The sequence below is a fragment of the Entamoeba invadens genome, assembly GCF_000330505.1.
Source record: "Entamoeba invadens IP1 unplaced genomic scaffold scaff_1105074725347, whole genome shotgun sequence".
NCBI lineage: Eukaryota > Evosea > Mastigamoebida > Endamoebidae > Entamoeba > Entamoeba invadens.
Genome location: NW_004440163.1, coordinates 113,233 through 130,407, shown reverse-complemented (window position 1 = coordinate 130,407; position 17,175 = coordinate 113,233). Strand labels below are relative to the sequence as shown.

At 34.5% G+C, this 17,175-nt stretch overlaps 11 protein-coding genes across 11 annotated transcripts; 5 read left to right on the top strand and 6 right to left on the bottom strand.

Annotated features, from left to right (window-relative positions):
* Positions 1-117: 117 nt before the first annotated feature.
* On the top strand, positions 118-786 carry EIN_411410 (hypothetical protein; the record flags this gene model as incomplete). Its single annotated transcript, XM_004254511.1, has 1 exon — positions 118-786. The coding sequence occupies one exon, from the start codon at positions 118-120 to the stop codon at positions 784-786; it is 669 nt and encodes a 222-aa protein (XP_004254559.1).
* A 79-nt stretch (positions 787-865) lies between these two features.
* On the bottom strand, positions 866-1,591 carry EIN_411400 (hypothetical protein; the record flags this gene model as incomplete). Its single annotated transcript, XM_004254510.1, has 1 exon — positions 866-1,591. One exon carries the CDS (start codon positions 1,589-1,591, stop codon positions 866-868), a length of 726 nt encoding a protein of 241 aa, XP_004254558.1.
* A 296-nt stretch (positions 1,592-1,887) lies between these two features.
* On the bottom strand, positions 1,888-3,590 carry EIN_411390 (amino acid transporter, putative; the record flags this gene model as incomplete). The annotated part of the gene is made up of 2 exons (XM_004254509.1): positions 1,888-3,374; positions 3,500-3,590. 2 exons carry the CDS (start codon positions 3,588-3,590, stop codon positions 1,888-1,890), a joined length of 1,578 nt encoding a protein of 525 aa, XP_004254557.1.
* Positions 3,591-4,787: 1,197 nt separating this feature from the next.
* On the top strand, positions 4,788-6,104 carry EIN_411380 (hypothetical protein; the record flags this gene model as incomplete). Its single annotated transcript, XM_004254508.1, has 1 exon — positions 4,788-6,104. The coding sequence occupies one exon, from the start codon at positions 4,788-4,790 to the stop codon at positions 6,102-6,104; it is 1,317 nt and encodes a 438-aa protein (XP_004254556.1).
* A 395-nt stretch (positions 6,105-6,499) lies between these two features.
* EIN_411370 (hypothetical protein) lies at positions 6,500-7,276 on the top strand (the record flags this gene model as incomplete). The annotated part of the gene is made up of 1 exon (XM_004254507.1): positions 6,500-7,276. The coding sequence occupies one exon, from the start codon at positions 6,500-6,502 to the stop codon at positions 7,274-7,276; it is 777 nt and encodes a 258-aa protein (XP_004254555.1).
* An 81-nt stretch (positions 7,277-7,357) lies between these two features.
* EIN_411360 (hypothetical protein) lies at positions 7,358-8,764 on the bottom strand (the record flags this gene model as incomplete). Its single annotated transcript, XM_004254506.1, has 1 exon — positions 7,358-8,764. One exon carries the CDS (start codon positions 8,762-8,764, stop codon positions 7,358-7,360), a length of 1,407 nt encoding a protein of 468 aa, XP_004254554.1.
* Positions 8,765-9,195: 431 nt separating this feature from the next.
* On the top strand, positions 9,196-10,146 carry EIN_411350 (hypothetical protein; the record flags this gene model as incomplete). The annotated part of the gene is made up of 1 exon (XM_004254505.1): positions 9,196-10,146. The coding sequence occupies one exon, from the start codon at positions 9,196-9,198 to the stop codon at positions 10,144-10,146; it is 951 nt and encodes a 316-aa protein (XP_004254553.1).
* Positions 10,147-10,353: 207 nt separating this feature from the next.
* On the bottom strand, positions 10,354-12,130 carry EIN_411340 (hypothetical protein; the record flags this gene model as incomplete). Its single annotated transcript, XM_004254504.1, has 2 exons — positions 10,354-10,611; positions 10,685-12,130. 2 exons carry the CDS (start codon positions 12,128-12,130, stop codon positions 10,354-10,356), a joined length of 1,704 nt encoding a protein of 567 aa, XP_004254552.1.
* A 2,141-nt stretch (positions 12,131-14,271) lies between these two features.
* Positions 14,272-15,141, top strand: EIN_411330 (hypothetical protein; the record flags this gene model as incomplete). Its single annotated transcript, XM_004254503.1, has 1 exon — positions 14,272-15,141. The coding sequence occupies one exon, from the start codon at positions 14,272-14,274 to the stop codon at positions 15,139-15,141; it is 870 nt and encodes a 289-aa protein (XP_004254551.1).
* Positions 15,142-15,215: 74 nt separating this feature from the next.
* EIN_411320 (hypothetical protein) lies at positions 15,216-15,623 on the bottom strand (the record flags this gene model as incomplete). Its single annotated transcript, XM_004254502.1, has 1 exon — positions 15,216-15,623. The coding sequence occupies one exon, from the start codon at positions 15,621-15,623 to the stop codon at positions 15,216-15,218; it is 408 nt and encodes a 135-aa protein (XP_004254550.1).
* Positions 15,624-15,851: 228 nt separating this feature from the next.
* Positions 15,852-16,959, bottom strand: EIN_411310 (hypothetical protein; the record flags this gene model as incomplete). Its single annotated transcript, XM_004254501.1, has 2 exons — positions 15,852-16,669; positions 16,728-16,959. The coding sequence occupies 2 exons, from the start codon at positions 16,957-16,959 to the stop codon at positions 15,852-15,854; spliced, it is 1,050 nt and encodes a 349-aa protein (XP_004254549.1).
* Positions 16,960-17,175: the final 216 nt, after the last annotated feature.

Sequence of the window (17,175 nt, the reverse complement as noted above, 5' to 3'; positions counted from 1 at the left end):
TTCTTTCTATACTTTTACTATAATTAAATAGTTAAAGTATTATATTATAAATTGAATTATTAATACTAGAATTAATTAATTTCACTAAAAAAAACACAGAGAGGTGCTATGAAGAGAATGTTTCCAGGGATCATCTCTTTACAGGGAAATGACGCACCACAAAAAATTGCGTTAAAAATAAGGAAGAGAGGGTTTGTGTCACAGAATGTGTACATTTTCCGCAAGATGACCGACCAACAAGGGATAGAAGTCAATTTAGATAAGGCAATCGACGTCACAAGACAAATGAAGGAGACGGCAAACATGACCGATTTATTTGATGATAGAAAACACAAAATTGAGGAGGAAAATCAAGACGGAACACAACCAATTTACTACGAATTTATCGAGGAAACAACAAACCTAAGAGACTTGTCGGAGTATAAAATGGTGATAATGGAAGATAAAGATTTACTCAATCAAAGTTCAGACTCATTCGACTCAGAAGACTCAAACGCGGAAAATAACCCAAATAATTCATATCCAGACACCCCAACTTCCGACTCTATCAGTAATGACAGTTACTCTGGAGACTACTATGGAGATTATTATAATGACGATAAAGAAAATGATGATGCGAGCAATGAGAGTGACAGCGAGGAAAGGGATACATACGATCAACAACCCGGAAGTAAGATGGAGGAAATCATTGGACCTTCACATGCAGAAGAATTTAATGCTCAAGACACATCACCAAAAATGGAGGAGGACTCGGATTCAGAAATTACGTTCAATAAAAAGGAATGATTGTAGCGATGTTAAGTAATTGACTGAGAATGATTTGAAATGGGTAATGAACCTTTTGTAACGGTAAAACATGTATATTTCAATTAAAAATTAAATTCCAGGCGTGGAAGTTGGTGATCTGCAATTTGATGACATTGTCTGTTTGTGTGGTGAAGTGTTCCAAATAAAAGAGACTTGGTTCTGTAGTTGAATCAATGATGGCTTTGTCCAAAATGATTTCAGACTCTTTGAAGTACAACACGCCGTTCACACTGATGTAATTGCCTTCACATTTTGTGAAGGCAAGTGAACCAGTCTTGAGATAGAAGGGGAAAAAGATTCCATTAAAAATGGAGAAGAAAAAGAGGTTTGAGAACATCCCAAACGTTTTGGACTCGGTTGTGTGAAATACGATCACAAGAGGTGCATAGTTGAAGTTTGCATTCATAATATCAGTGTTTATAACAGGTGATGTGTACAAATACTTAAAGGTGATGTTTTGGAAATAAAAAGTGTTAGTAAGAATTGTGTGAATACTTCTTGCAAAGTCATCTTCTTGTAGCAGTATCTGTGCTTGAGTCTGTTCTTTCATTTTTTCTTCGTCAAGCCTTTGAATTTCTTCTTTCAACTTCTCGATTTCGGACTCTTGTGTTGAGATCTTTTCTTCATTTTCTTTGATCTGTTTACTCAGTACCTTAACATTACTTATGTCGTTCATTACATCCGATAAATTGCAAATAGCTTCTTCTATCACTCCGTTCAATTTCCTTCTTTTACCAACAGCGTTCTTTATCTCAGTGGTAATGTCTTTCAATGTTTTTCCCATATATTTTTCTTGTTCTTAGTTCATTAAACAAATTGTATAAGTCATTGTTTATTACCTAATGAGGTACATTATAGTATTGATTCTAGTATAAAAATGTTATATATTTTTTGTAAAATCATTTAAATATCATATGTAATTAGAGCAAGATTTTTTTTCTTGAAGAAGAACACTCCAATAATAAATTTATTGTCTAATAAAAAGGGTGTGAAAATAGAAAACAATGACAATCTTAGGGAAATAGAGATAATTGTCCTTCAAAAACAAATATAATGACTAAGATATTCATTCACAAAAAATCAGTTAATTTCAGCCTGTGGTTTGGGGGATATGACGCCAATATCTGTAAAAGTTGGGATTGGCGATGGCGAGTCTCCTATTGTAACGATTGTCGAATTTCTCTTCTGACAATAAACAACAACAAGTGTAATGCCCTCACAGACAACCAATGTGGCTGCACCAATTGCAATGACATACCACTCACCAACTTTATACAACAACTGAAATATGGAGAGTAAAATAGTGGGTGTCACGAAGAGAGTCAGTAAGACTGGATGAAATGGCAAATAAAAGAGTGCCTCGACGTCACGCTTTTTCAAGTAAGCCTTCCATCTGATTGCGAGGTAAGCGACCATAATAAAAAGAGTTGAGACGGACAAGAACCACATTTGCACCGACACAATTTGATTGAATGTCACGAAAATTGAGATAAACCCTGCAAAGACAGTTTGAAACAAAATTGCGAAGTATGGAGTGTTCGTCCCCGCAAACGTTAATGAGAATACTCGAGGTAAAAAGTTGAATTGTGTTGCATGAGAAAGGGCTTGTGAGCTGGTTTGAAGGAACATAGAAGCAAGTCCAAAAACACCCAAAATTGTGGCGACGGTAATGACATAAGATAATGGTTTCCACAGCTTTTTTGCCATTGAAGAGTATAACGGTTCTAATGAAGAATATGGAGAGCCTGGTACGCTTGGCGGTTGCGTGAAATCTAAAGTGGTGACTAAGTCCATTGTTGGGACAGTGTATGTCAACACAACTAAGACCAACGCAACAACCATGGCAACCGGTACATCCCGTTTTGGCTTTTTTGCTTGCGACGAGACGTTCCCGACGAAGTCCCACCCCATCAAGTTAAACATGATGATAGAGACCAATTTAGGAAATGACGAATCTTCAGAAACGACTGTAAAATTGACTAATTGACTCAAATCCAAGTGCGGCGTTGCTATGAAAAAACACACGATGAATGGAAGGATCACACCGACTGTGAGGAAGATACCAACAGTCGATAACTGTTTTGCACCAATAACATTGACCGTGACTAACAAACACAAAAACATCACAATTGTTGGGATTTTGAGTAAGAAATAGGTCATCGAAACATCCTCGTAATCAAAAAAGAGTGTTTGATGGTATATCGAATTAATGTAGTCGTAATACAATGCGATGTACCCTGCATTACACGCAACGTTAAACACCGTTCGAACAATCGAGTGGAAGAGTCCAACATGAAACCCAAAAGCCTTGAACACCCACTCGTTATACCCTCCTTCATATCTCACTGATAATTCTGCCATTGTCATTGACTGTGGAAGAGCCCATAGTAATGCAACGACTAATAACGACCATAACGCCCACGCAGGGTTCGACACTAATATCGACTCCTCAAACCCAAAAGGACCGCCTCCTATTGAAAAATAGACAACCATCGCCAAATTGACCCAACTCATTGTCCCATGCGTTGAAATGGGTCTTGTTGGGTCTGATGGGACTATTTCACTGTCTACAATCACTGCCGTCGTCTCGCCTAAAATAGTGAGTAATTTTCACTCAAAAAGTGTCAAAGTTTTCCTCTAATTTTGTTCGGGGATTACGAGGGTAAAAAATTGGATCGGCGAGTTAACAAACTGGAGTGCGGTGGCGTGGAGGGCTTTGGAGAAGTTAGCGGAACAGATAAAGTCAATGGGATCGGGGAATGAGAAACTTCGCTCTCCTCCATATGTGTTTATCTTTTTCTCGAGTTTTTGTAATTTTGTTCTGCAACGACACCACTCCCCAAAAATTACATCGTTTTGGAAAGGAAAACGGTACATTTCTTAAATTACTATTTTACTATAAAATATGGTTCATTCAATAACTTTAGAAAGTTATTAATGAGGAAAAAATTCAACGTTTTTTGACAGTATGAATCAAAAAAATTATCATTTTTGTGGCTTTTCGAGTTCAGTCCATCAAGAAAAATGGTTATAACATATTAACATTTTATATATTTAAATATTATTATTATAATATTTAACACAATGTTATAATAAAATAATCATTAATTTTAATTATCATTCAATTTTCATATTAATAATATTATTAATACTATTTAACGATATTATAAATATCAATGATATTATACCATTATGACAGATAAATATAAATAATAAAACTATTATAAACAAATGCCAAATAACTATAATAAAATCATTATTTTATTTAACCCTTTTCAATAAATTTTAAGCATTTTTTAAAATGACCTCTGGTCCAAAACCACTGTTTTTGCGCAAGATAACTAAAAAATCGCAAGAATACCAAAACTATATTATAAAACAGCAAGTTTTTTAACTCAAATATTGAACTCATATTTGGTTGTTTTTAAAAGTTCATCAAAATGTTATCTAGATATGTTTATTATAAATTATAATATTTTTATTAATCAATAAAATAATAGAAATAAAATAAAAAGATCCGAGTAAAACAAGTGATGATACCCAATAATTACCCACAATCGATGGCAAACTGTCGCCGAACCACCACAAAAACATCGAAAACAAGTTTTTTGAGGATTATTAATCCCACTCATCGATCTAGTGTTACAAAAACGGTGCGTCAACCACTGGCAGCCTTAACGACATCAACGGTGCTTCAACCACATTCTACGCCAACGATACAGCCAACACAACTTCCAACATTTTTTGTGAGAGAACCATTTTCACAGATTCAACCACGCAACATACCAGTTGTGCCAACAAAAGAAGCAAAAAAAAGTGAAAACAGTTAGATTGCAAGCAGAACAAACAACAGCAATTGAGGAGTCGAGACAGGAAAGAAGAAGACAAACAACTCAACTTCAACGGATAAGATTGGAAGCTATGACTAACATTCGAGCTTCAACTGTAATCAAGAAAGTGTTGACATGTTCCTTTTGAGAATGGATAACGAAGAATTTGATCTCGAAGACGTTGCTACCCCAATTGCGACTATCACTACTCACAACAAAGAAACGTTGTGTTCCATTAACCTAACTACCAACGAAAGATGTGTAATGTTGACTGGACTTCAAAAAAAACATTTTGATGAATTATGCAAGTTGATGAAATACAAAAACGGATATTACAGTGTAAACAGAGAAAGTGAAGTTGAAAGAACTATTGGAAAGTTCACAGGCACAATACCAAATACTAAAGTAGTCACTCTTAACAAGAAAAACCAACTCACTTATGAAGATCTGCTACTATTGTTACTTACTCAATTACATGGTGATTACACGTATAAAGAATTGTTTGAATTCTTAAACATTGAAATCATTTCACCAGATAACAACGAAAATGAAGTGAACGAGATTAAAAACAGAAGAAGAAGAGAATCAAATATATCTAAGTGGCTTGATCTGGCACTCGACTTGTTTAGTGAAGCAATGAAAACAATATTTATCGACTCTGTGTTAAAATGTGCAGAATGTACACAAAGCTTCGATATTGGTAGATCAGCTGCTTTCGGAAAATATATACCAGAGTTAAAGCATGTGTTTTTTGCAGTTGACGGTAGAGATCAGGCAATCAACAATAAAAGAGTTGAACACGGAACGACAACTGTGTTGGATAAAAATTTTTTCAGTTTTAAACATAATCATTCAGGCTTGAAGTCGGAAGTTGTCATCAATTATTTCGGTATGGTGGTCAGTATCGTGACCGAAATCGAATGCAGTGTTCACGACAGTGTGTTATTTAAAGATTATTATTATGAAAAATGTGTCCCACGTAACATGTTGATATTGGCAGATGGTGGTTATTCTTCTTGCCCATCTTGTGTAATTCCATTTAAAATAACCAATGATCTGGAGTTAACTGAAATACAGAGGAGGCACATTAAAAACCGTAACAATTGTCATTCGTCTTGTCGAATTGAAGTCGAGAACTTATTTGGCTGGTTAGTAACAACTTTTAAAATGATGCGAAATGTGTGGAAATTACCATTGAACAAATACGGATCCTATTCAATTGTTGCACATGCAGTTCTCAACTTTATGATAACAAAAAATCCTATGCGAAATGTTCATTTTTATTTATTCAACTCGTATTTGAGAACTAGTCCCGAAAACAGAAACTTGTTTTTGGAACCGCTTCCACCCACTACAAGAAGATGGCTGACTGCATTTATAGAACAAAGAGACGTATCCGCAGTTGTTAATGGTAATGAAGAGTTTGTTGATGGACGTGGAACTGCTAATGTTGTTAATGAAGATTGATTTCAATTTATTGTTTCATACTTTTATAGTTTATTTATTATAATTTTGTAATTTGTGTTTTTTATTTGTTTTTGAGTTACTATAATTTAATAATAAAATAATGGATTAAATATCTTGCTTATGTTATTAGATGTTGCGCAAGTTTAACAAACTTGTCCATTTTTGTTGTTTTTGTCTAAAAAATCGAATTTGGACCAGATGTCATGAATGTGTAATATAATAAATGAGATTTTTATTAAAAATATCTAAATAAATATATTAAACATCAAATAACAAAAAAAACAATGAAAATAACATTTATATTATATAACGATAAATATTAAATCATTACTATTATCAAATGAAATGTTTTTTAAATGTTATTCAAAGAAATGAAATAACTAGAATATTCAATAATGGCAGATAACGTGGCAACCCTTCACAACATTCGACTTCAAATTGGAACCGTTCAACAAGTATTAGAAGTGATTACTCTTCGCACCGAAACTGCCCCAATCCCGATGTATGCCCCTATATCATCAGTTCCAGAAATCGAACCTGCTGCACTTATCCCCGTGACAGTACAGCCAACCGAGTTAAACAATTTATTGGTCCAATTGAGTGATGAGTATTTTGTTCAACTGACGGCAAAAGAGACTGAAGAGTTGTTAAATAAGAAAATAAAAACGTTACAACTGGAAGAAGAGAAGCTTGTAGCAAAGATGAAAGAAGACGCAAAAACAGCACTCGAGACAGTAAGTGGCGATGTCCGCAATATCAGTGAATTTATAACTGAGGACGAGTATCAAAAAATGAAACAAAATCGCCCCGTTGAGAAGACACCCAACATTGACTGGGCGAAGGAGAAAGCGAGATGGGACCAAGCAGTCTCTGTCGAGAAAGACTTAGAGTCGCAAGGAAAATTACAGTTCATCAACAAAATCCCCGAGGACATGACTATCAACGAAATTCGACCAGAAGAGCTTGAAACCCCTGCTGTCAAAAACACGATTGTCGAACATAAAAAGTCAAAACAGAGCCCAACACAACACGTTCAGAAAGTCGTTTCGCAACCAACAGAAATAGATAATGTGGATGGGATTGTCGTGAGAAAAAAAGGTACCAAAGATCACGACCAGACCAACCAAAAGCCAAAGAAAGTTTCATTGTTCAAACAACGACAAAATAAATGAATGTTATTTGATTGCATTAGATGTTACTTCAGTGCTCTTTTCAAGTTAATTAATAACAAAAATGATATTAATAAAAGTGACTTAGTCGACAAGTGTCAGATCAATCACTAAGATGCTTTTATTCTGTGAGTTGAACTTGAAGAAAGGTATAAAGACCCTGTTTTCTTTAAGAAGTTCTGGTTCGAGTGATATTGGATAGATAAGAGGGAACGTGAGTAACGTGTTGTACAAGTCTCTTCTTGTGTATTCCAATTGTAAGAGGACTTTATTTTTATCAGCAAGTTTATTTCGTTTCATTACAGCGGGGAAGACGTCTGAGATAGTGAATGTGAAATTATCTTTGAGTGTTTGCATGTTTGTCTGTGGTTTACATGCGACGTTTACAAAGGAGACATAGTAATGGGTAGAGTCTTCAACGAAATCTTCCATTTCATCCAACTTGCTTGGGTCTTTGGGAGTCTTTGAATCAGTTGGCAATTCTACTGTCCCAAAAATGTTGTCTGTTAAGTCGATTGCTGTGATGAAGTTGTTTCCCCATTTTACCCAATACATTGTATTGACCTTTGTATTCTTGTGTGTAAACCCAAAGACATGCTTTTCAAGGAGTACAACTGACTTCTTCATGCGAACTGTATTTGGGTCTTTAGCCACAATGGTTGGTTGTTGTGGAACTACGACTTGTGGGAAAAAAGGCAGCACTGGTTTTGAATACACAGGAGTGGACTGTGGGACGGTGAACGCAGACTTTGTTTCACTGAGTTGCGCTCGATCAGCTTTTCCAAAGAAGCACATGTTGGTTATTGGGATGAATCGCCCTTTGTGGTTTCGTCCAAGTGTCTTATCTTTTGAGACGTAGTATCTGTCCAAGAATGTCAAGAAGTTCCCAGTCAACAACTTCATGACAACGCCAGACGGGTGAACAGCTTGAGTAGCCTTTGGTTGAATCAAACAGTAAATGTCGTCCTTGAAAGTCATGTACCCCATAGTGTCTGATATTTCAACTTTTACAGTGTATCCCGGTATCTCAATGACATCTCCTGTCTTCGAGAATTCCGGTATAAAGACTTTGTCTTGTGTATCTCCAATACATTTTTCGACTCCCTTGAAAGCTTCTATAAAATTCACTTCGACGGTAACCTGTGGCTTTTGTTTGACCAGTACATATTCCCCTATCTTGTTCGATTCAGTTTGAGGAATCTTTTCAATAGGACTCGATGCGTGTTGTGATGGTGTGTTTGGATGATAATCCATTAACTTAAGAAGCTTTAACTTGTTATCGTTGCAGATATTAAGTAAGTTTTGTTGTTGTTCAGTAAAGAGAAGAGAGGGTGGCAAGTTCTCTCCAGGCTTGAATTGATTAATGAATGTGATGATTGGAGATAAATCTTCATTTTTTTGTGAAAGAATAAAAATGAGAAACTCTTTGACTACAACTTGCTTGTCCTCTGGTAATTTGCATAAGATATTTTGAAGAAGGTCTTGTTCCATTTGATTATTCAGTTTGCGCTACGACTATTTGAAGATTGGATAAAACCAAACCTCATCACTTATTAAAGGTGTTTTTTCATTCTATTACATTTAAATGTATTATGTATTATTATAATTTTATAATACATAAAACTGGTTTAAAATAGAAGTGACGTTTCTTTTGGTTTATGTTTGTCATTTCAATTATTGTTGTATTACAAAATAATAATTTAATTTATAATAATGTATAATACAAGTTGTTTTATTATTAATTTTATATATATTACAAAGTATAACTATAATAATAAAAAATAATTTATATTTATAACAATTTTTATTAAATAATTTAATTGCAAAAAAAAATGGTATAATTTACTATACATATATTATATATTATTATACATATACAATATAAAAAATAGTTATTGTTGAACTATAAAATTAATTTGTTTATGTCAAAGCCAGAAAACCCATTGAATGTTTTCTATCAACGCGTACGAGACTTTTCTAGGCTTGTTGACGTGCGTAACAACACGAAATCGTACAACTCATACGTCGAATTTATTTTGCAAAATTCAAAAGATTTTTTCGAGATAATATTTGCTTTTGCGTTACCATTGAAGCCCAACGCAAGGGAAGTGTTAAGCGACCTTGTTTGTGATATTCCATTAAAGAAATTGAAAAACCTCAATAGCTACACTTCGTCGCGCGTGGAGATCCAACAACACGCACAAGACATTTACCAAATATTGAAGAAGTACGAGGACGCACAAGTTGCTGATTGTTTGTACCACTTACTTCCAATGGTCGAACCACAATTGTCCCAACTTCCTCTCTTCCAACAAATACTCAAAAACGTGAAGTTGTGGTTCAAAAGTGTAGTCATTCCAGTTTATGTCAGAGAGTCTGGGATGGAAACACCACAATTTGAAATAACTGAAACATACGCATCTTTGCTTTGTCAGTTCGGATGGAAATCATTTGTCCCTCCATCAGAAAAAATCCAGCGACAGGACCATCCAATGTTATTAAATGTGTATCCTTCGCAAGAAACAATCACAAAATGTATCGACGATATTATAGAAAAACACCCCAATGCAGTGAAGGGAATCCAACGCCAACAACAAAGCAACCCCACCATCACACCTCCTCAAAGAGAAATCGCAACACAATCCGAGAGCGTTCAAGTACCTTCAAAAGTGGAGGTTCCTATTATTACAAAGGAAATTATAATTCCAAAGTTCAAAACTTTGGAATTTGAGTTTGAGGTACCCATTGCGGACACCGACGAAGTAGAAAACGTTGTCGACGAAATTAGAAGAAAGCTTTGTTGTGGGTTTGTATTTAAAGATACAGACAGAGCAATGGAAATGATCAAGGAGTTGGACAAACTGATTAACTGATTTATTGACTGTTTGTAACATAATTGGTCCTTCACGTTGTATGGTATGGGTAGTATATTATTAATATAATTATTGTAGTTTTTATTGAAGTAATTGTTAGTAGTAAATAAATGGTAAATGGATAATAAGAAAAACCAATAAAAACTACCCGAAGGTCCATTTCCACTCAGTTACGGAACTCCGAAAAACACAAAACGCCACTTTACATCAGTCATCATGTTGTTCGTCGTCTCCCATCTTCTCGGAGACTTTATCGTCACTCTCCCGTTTCTCAGGAGTTTGTTCCCCAAACTCACTTTTTGAGCGAATGCCAACGGATTGTCGAGCTGAGCCCATCCCACTTTTAGCATCGGTTTCGTTGTCAAAGTCTGTGTCCTTTGACATCTCAATACCAAAATCGTGTTCCTTTGGGTCTTGTCGTTTTGCTTGTCGACGTACGTTGATAACGTAACCTACGTGGTACACCTATGAGATGAGACGCACTGTGGTAAAATCAAATACTTCCAATTGGATGAAGAAAATGGTGAGAAAAACAAACGATTTCACAGAGGATTGTACAGAAGAGAACAATAATAATACCAATGTACACTGGCACATACAAATTGTCAAGAGCTGTTGCCATTGTACCAGCTATGAGCGGCAAAAAGGCCATACCAAGCTTGGCAGTGCCTTCAGAGATACCAACAAAGAATCCCTTCTTTTGCTCACTCGCACGCAGAGAGTAATAGGTGGACGTCTGATAGGCAAACCCTGCAACTAACCCACTCAAAAAACTTAAAGTGAGTAATAACCACACTTGGTCCGATATCGCAACGACAATAAACAACAACATGACAGTCGCTTGGCCTATCAAAAAGAGTGAACGGCGATACGTCCAAACTGTTGTGAGTGACATGACTATCATCGCAATGGTCTGTGCAAAGTAAAACACAAAGAAAAAGAGACCAAGGTACATATCATTTGGAGCAGCAAGAGGCAAGTTGACACGAATATCCTTCTCTTTGATGAGCTTGATGTATTGATTGGACAAGACGGACGCACTTCCGACAATTGAAAAGTTCAAGATGTAGCCAAGGTAGATATACGTCTTGTTCTTCAATTGGAATTGGTTCCACTTGTACTTAATCACCTTTGGATCGGCAACAACAACTTCATCCAAATCATGTCCTTCAACGTTTTCCGCTTTGGCCGCATTGATATCAACACCCGTCTGCTTCTCTAAATCGTCGACCATATCAAGAGGAATTTCAATGTCGTTCTCACTCCCCTTTTTCTCTTCCTTCTCGTCTTTTTCTTCTTTAACATCTTTCATTTCAGTGTCCTCCTTCTCTTCTCCCTTCTTTTCAGTGTGCATGACTGTCACTTTAATGTCTTCTAAGCGTTGCTCACTCTCTTTTTTCTTCTTGATCCGCTCACGGACTTCGGGCGGAAGACAATAGGGGTATATGATTAATAAAACACCACTACAAGCAATCGCGACCCATAGCGCATTGTCTCCTAACGCCTTCTTCAACAACCCACCAAACAAATACCCCAACGCCTTCCCAAAACTCCAAAAAACAGAGTAAAGAGAACTGTGCATGTTCTCTTTTCCAATTGGAGCTTCTTTCCCGACAGTCGAACCAACAACAGGCCAAAACAAACCAGAACCTACCGAGTAGAAACATACATCAATGTACAAATGCCACACTTGTGTATTTAATACCATCACAAGGACGACACATGTTATGAAAAACACATCGGCGATTCTAAATAACAAGTAAGGGTTGATCAAATCAGTCAACTTTCCAGCAAACGGAGAGAAAAAAGCACCTAACCCGTAAGAGACAGCTTGTATAATCGCTAATTCAAGTGAACTGGCACCCAAATCATTGGCACGTAAAGGTATCACGGTCCATAAGAAATAAGCGGAAAAGTTGAAAAGGAACGAAGAAATAAGAAGTCTGTAGAAGTTCGATAAGATGTAGCGGAGAATCACGTTCATTTGTCTGTTTTTTTCAGTTTCAAACTATTTCTATTGAACCGTTGGTTCTACATCCAACCAGAATAATTAATAGGATATATTAACTTTAATATTTCGTGGGTGTAATTTGTTTCTATTGGTTACTTTCCTCCACTTATTTATACATTTGAACCAATGATTTGCAACGCTGTATTTAACTATTTTATACTATTGATATTACAATTCTTACTGTATTAGTTTGTCTTAATTATTAAAAAATTAACAGGGTAATTGAACGAACTCTCTTCACCATTTTTTACTTCAAAGTTGTGGCGAAATAATCGTCTTGTTTCTTTTTAATTATTATTTTAATAATAACCATGAATATTAATATAATAGTATGGTATGAAAGAATTTGTCGAATAAAATAGAAAGGTGTGTTATTAATCAATATTAAATCTAAACTATTTTGAATAGAGAAGTGACTTTTTTTAGAGTTTTTTCCAAAAGTTGTTTGAATAAAAAAAAACAAAAAAGTTTATCATTGAGGTATTTTTAATTAAAACAGAAATTAGTAAAAATTATAATATAATTTGGTTAGTTTATAATTACCAAACTATATTTTAATTAGTAAATAACTTTGAATAAAACTTTTTATTATAAAAATTTTATTTATTTAAATTAAAAAAATTGGAAAGTTGAAAAATTTGTAGTTTTACAATACAAAACTAAAAATAAAATAACATTTTTTTATTTTACTAAATTAGGTTATAAAATTATAATTTGTTTTTAAATAATACAAATAATTAATCAAAATGAACAAATGAATTAAAATAATAAATAAACATTTTTTTAAATATAATAATAAAAACAACTATAGTTATCATATAAAATTTATTATTTATTAATTCAATTATTACAACTATTTTTATTAATAAATTTTTGTTTTCTGATTCAAATTACATGATACAGTAAAAATTCTATCGGTGTGTGAAGTCATGAAAATGGTTTTACCAAGGTGTGTAAATTTTTTTTTCTTTTCTTTTTAAATTTCTGGCAAAAAAACTAAAAAATAATGAAATTTGTAAAACTATCGACAATCAAGAAAAATGACACAATGTATTTTTTGTTTTTTTGAGAAAAAAAACGTAACACGTGTAAACATAAAATAATATTGTGTATTTTTAAATCGTTTAATTGCTTAGAAAAAGAACAACGCATTGTTTTTTTGTATAAACAAATGGACTTTTGGTGCGGATTGGTTCTTGTCAATTTACAACTCAAGTACGTCTTTGACATCAGCCTCGATTGCTACATTGTCTTCTGTTGATAACCTTGAAAAAATTTGCTTGTTTACCGTGTTATTACACGGTAGCATAAGGTGAGTGTCGATTTTTAGCCTCAAAAGTCATCATCTTGTCGTCCTTTGCCTTGAACTTCTTTGCGTCTGCAACCATCTTGTCCACTTGTGCCTTTGAGAATCTTCTTTCCTGTTGTCTCGTTTTCAGCCGACACATTTAATATCCCATTTGCATTTGTGTCAAATGTGACTTCAACTGTGAGACTCCATGTGGTGCTAATAAGATACCAAACAACCCAAACTTTCCAAGCAGGTTGCAGTGTGATGTCATAGATGCCTCGCCCTCAAAGACTTGGATGAGCACGCCAGGCTGGTTGTCTGCATGTGTCGTAAATATCTGTGACTTCCTTGCTGAAATTGTTAATTTTTAGGTATCAATTCTGTCCTCACACCAATCACAAGCGTGCTCTTGTGATTGGTGTGGAAGTCGGTGCATTTTTTATTATCATTTAAAGTTTAATATTTTTTGAAGAGCATTTTATGCTTTTCTTCTCTTATCTTTTTTGAATTTATTTTTGTTTGATAATTTTTCTCTTTTTAAGTTTTTATTACCAAGTCTTTACTCTTTTAAAATAAAAACAAATTTGCAATTGAAATTATTTTTGCGGGTTTTGGTCCCAAATATGTGGGAAATCATTATATTCTATCGGTGTGTAGGTCACTTTTGATTGGTCAAAACCACACACCGATAGAATTTCTACTGTAATTTAATTGACACAATCATCTCTTTAACAACAAAATCTTGGGCGAACTAAAGACGCGACCTTTTATTTTTTGGTTTGCATATGGTTGAATATTATTTAATAAAGTTTTACTGTTATTAATGATGTCTATAAAAGGAACTTATAATATAAAAATGAAAATTGAAATTCAGTCATTTGTGAATAACGGCATCGTCAATTTTTCAAATTCCTTAGCACCCGAAAAAACAGTAATTGACCCAGAAAACATACTTCCCAAAACCGAGTGTTCAAAAGCAACAAATATAACGACTGATCTCATCACTTTTGGAAAATCATTTGAGAACATTATGTCCAAAGAAATTTCAACGAATTTGCAACCGTCGAATTCTGTTCATTTAGTTGAAAATATGCAAACAATTGATTTCAATAAATTCAACAGATGGTCTTCTGTGTTTTATTCAAGAATGTCCGAAGAATCACCACTGTCAAGTTTGTACGACAACTTACAGAAGAAGTTTGAGTTCAAAACATGTCAAGTTGTGTTTGACTCAACGCGAACACCACTCTTCTCAAACATAATTTTTTCATTAGTCACTGGAAGAGAAAAAGTGTTGGTTGTTGCCTTCTCACAAAAAAATTGTATTGCGTTGTACCATCCACAACAAATCATTTCCGCGAATAATGCCGTGAACTCCGACTTCCGAATTGCTTTTGGCGATTCGACTTCGTTGTCAGAAAAGTTTGGTCCAAACTCAACTGCACTCAGAGATAATAAACTTGGTACAACGTGGTTCAACAACGGAAATATTCTCATTAAAATAGGCGACGTTTTTGAACTCACTGAGTCGAAAGGATGTCGTTTTACGTCGTTCAACGACTTGGTAGTTCCACAACAAAACATTGATTTTGCTTTTGCAGCTGATAAGATTGTAATTGTTCAGTGCTTAGATTATTTTGATTTAGTTCACTTGGTTATAAATTGTTCTATTCTCATTGAATTTATGTGGTAATTACAACACAAATTCAACACCACAAATAGTGTTTAATCAACCCCAAAAATAGCAGTAAAATCAATATAATATGATTATAATAGAACATAAAGTACTAATACAAATAATACTGAAGCAATGGTAGTTCCATCATTCATGACCCCAAGAGAAGAACTTTCATTGACTTCTTGTGCTTGTGATGAGTAGAGTTTGTCATTAGCAAATGTTTCAGGTGGTGTGACTATTGATGAATTGATGTACGTACCCACTCTTCCGTTACAGAAATCGACATCACTGTAATCAAACGCACACGGGTTCGACACCGTTTTACCACATTTACAAATTGATCCACCTTTGCACCTCCACCAACTTTCTACAAACTTATCAGACCCCGGACAATACAAGAAAATTGATTTGTCGTAACAATAATACCCTAATGTGAGATTATCACACGGTCCAATACTAAGTGCAGTGGCAATGAAAGTTAACACAACCAAGAACATGTGTGACTCTGAAGTTTTAACTTTGCTTTATATTCCAAACAATCCCTTTCTTCATCAATACATCTCTTTCTCTTTTCGACTTAATAATAACAATTAGTTTTACCATTTAATTTTAACTTTTGGGCTATTTTTAATAGATATGATAAATATCAACATATAATAAATAAATAATAGATGTACTATAATATAATAAAAAGAACAAATACAAATAACAAATTACTGTGCAGGTTACATTGGGTGGAACATATTCCAGTCAATATACAAGTTGTCCGGTCTGAAGTTCTTTTTAACAATCTCTTTGTACTTATCAGAGTCAAAGTACCCATTCATCTCTTTGCTAATCGGACTGATTTGCTCCATTTTGAGCCAGTCAAATTTCTCGCCACTGTCTCTTCGTTTCAGACACCTTGACGATATAGCCCAAACAACTTGGGAATAGCCCTTCGTTTGTATATCCTCTTTGACTGCTTCGTTAATACTTAAGAATATGCCCTCAAAGGCTGGATTCAAGAACTTGAATGGAGGATCCAGTTTCAAATATTGAAGCGCATTGTGCCATTGTTCTGGAGTATTTGAAACGCCATCCCTGTTGTACTGAGTGGCGTAGTGTTGGACTGTTCGGTGGACTTCACGTGTTAAACCAAGACCGTTGTGCAATTGTGATGGTAATAACATCTTTTCTTTATCATATGACGTGTAATCCTGGATTCTGAGCCATTCCACGGTAGTCACGCTTATCGTTGGATTCTTGAAATAGTTCTTTGTAACCTCGGCCCCCTCTTGGAGTGCGTTTTTGAAAATTGAATTAGAAAAGTCTCGACACGAATGGACTGACAACGAGTGCTCACACCTAATAAACAATTGTATAAGGAGGTGATGGACATCAACCTTGTGGTTGTAGACCTCGAGTCTGTGAACAAAGAAGTCTTCTGTGTCAAACACAATTTTAATTTCATTGAATCCTTTCTCTTTAAAAATTTCGTTGAATGTTTTCCCGTTGAATTGGGACTTCTCACCAAAGTCAAATTTTGTGTTCATCAACTCCTCTACTCGTTACAATATGCAATTTAAATAAATACTATTAGAAACTATTTTAAAACAAACTCCTGAGTGAATTCTCGTCAAACTCTCTGACAAATCCCTCTATTGAAACTGATGATGAACATATGTCTGTGATGTCTTCATCTTCAAAAAAGGTCGCGAGTTGTTTGTTGACAGTCTTCAGATGGTGTGATGGAAACAAAAAAAAGATTATATCCGCAAATAGAGTATAACATACATGAGAAAAACAGCCATCAGTTTGTTCTGGTTGCTTTGACAAGAATGATTGCGACATTGCCTTTTGCTTTTTGCTTTTTGAGTTTTTTATGTGGTTTTATATAAACGAAATTAATAATAATTGATAACAAGATTTAGTGGGGTACAAATTATTTTTTAATTAATTTAACATTTATTTATCAATTAATAATTAGTTTTATTTTTATTATAAAAGTTCCATATTTGAAAGTTATTTAATTGCAATATTTAATATTTATTTATAAATTAACAAACT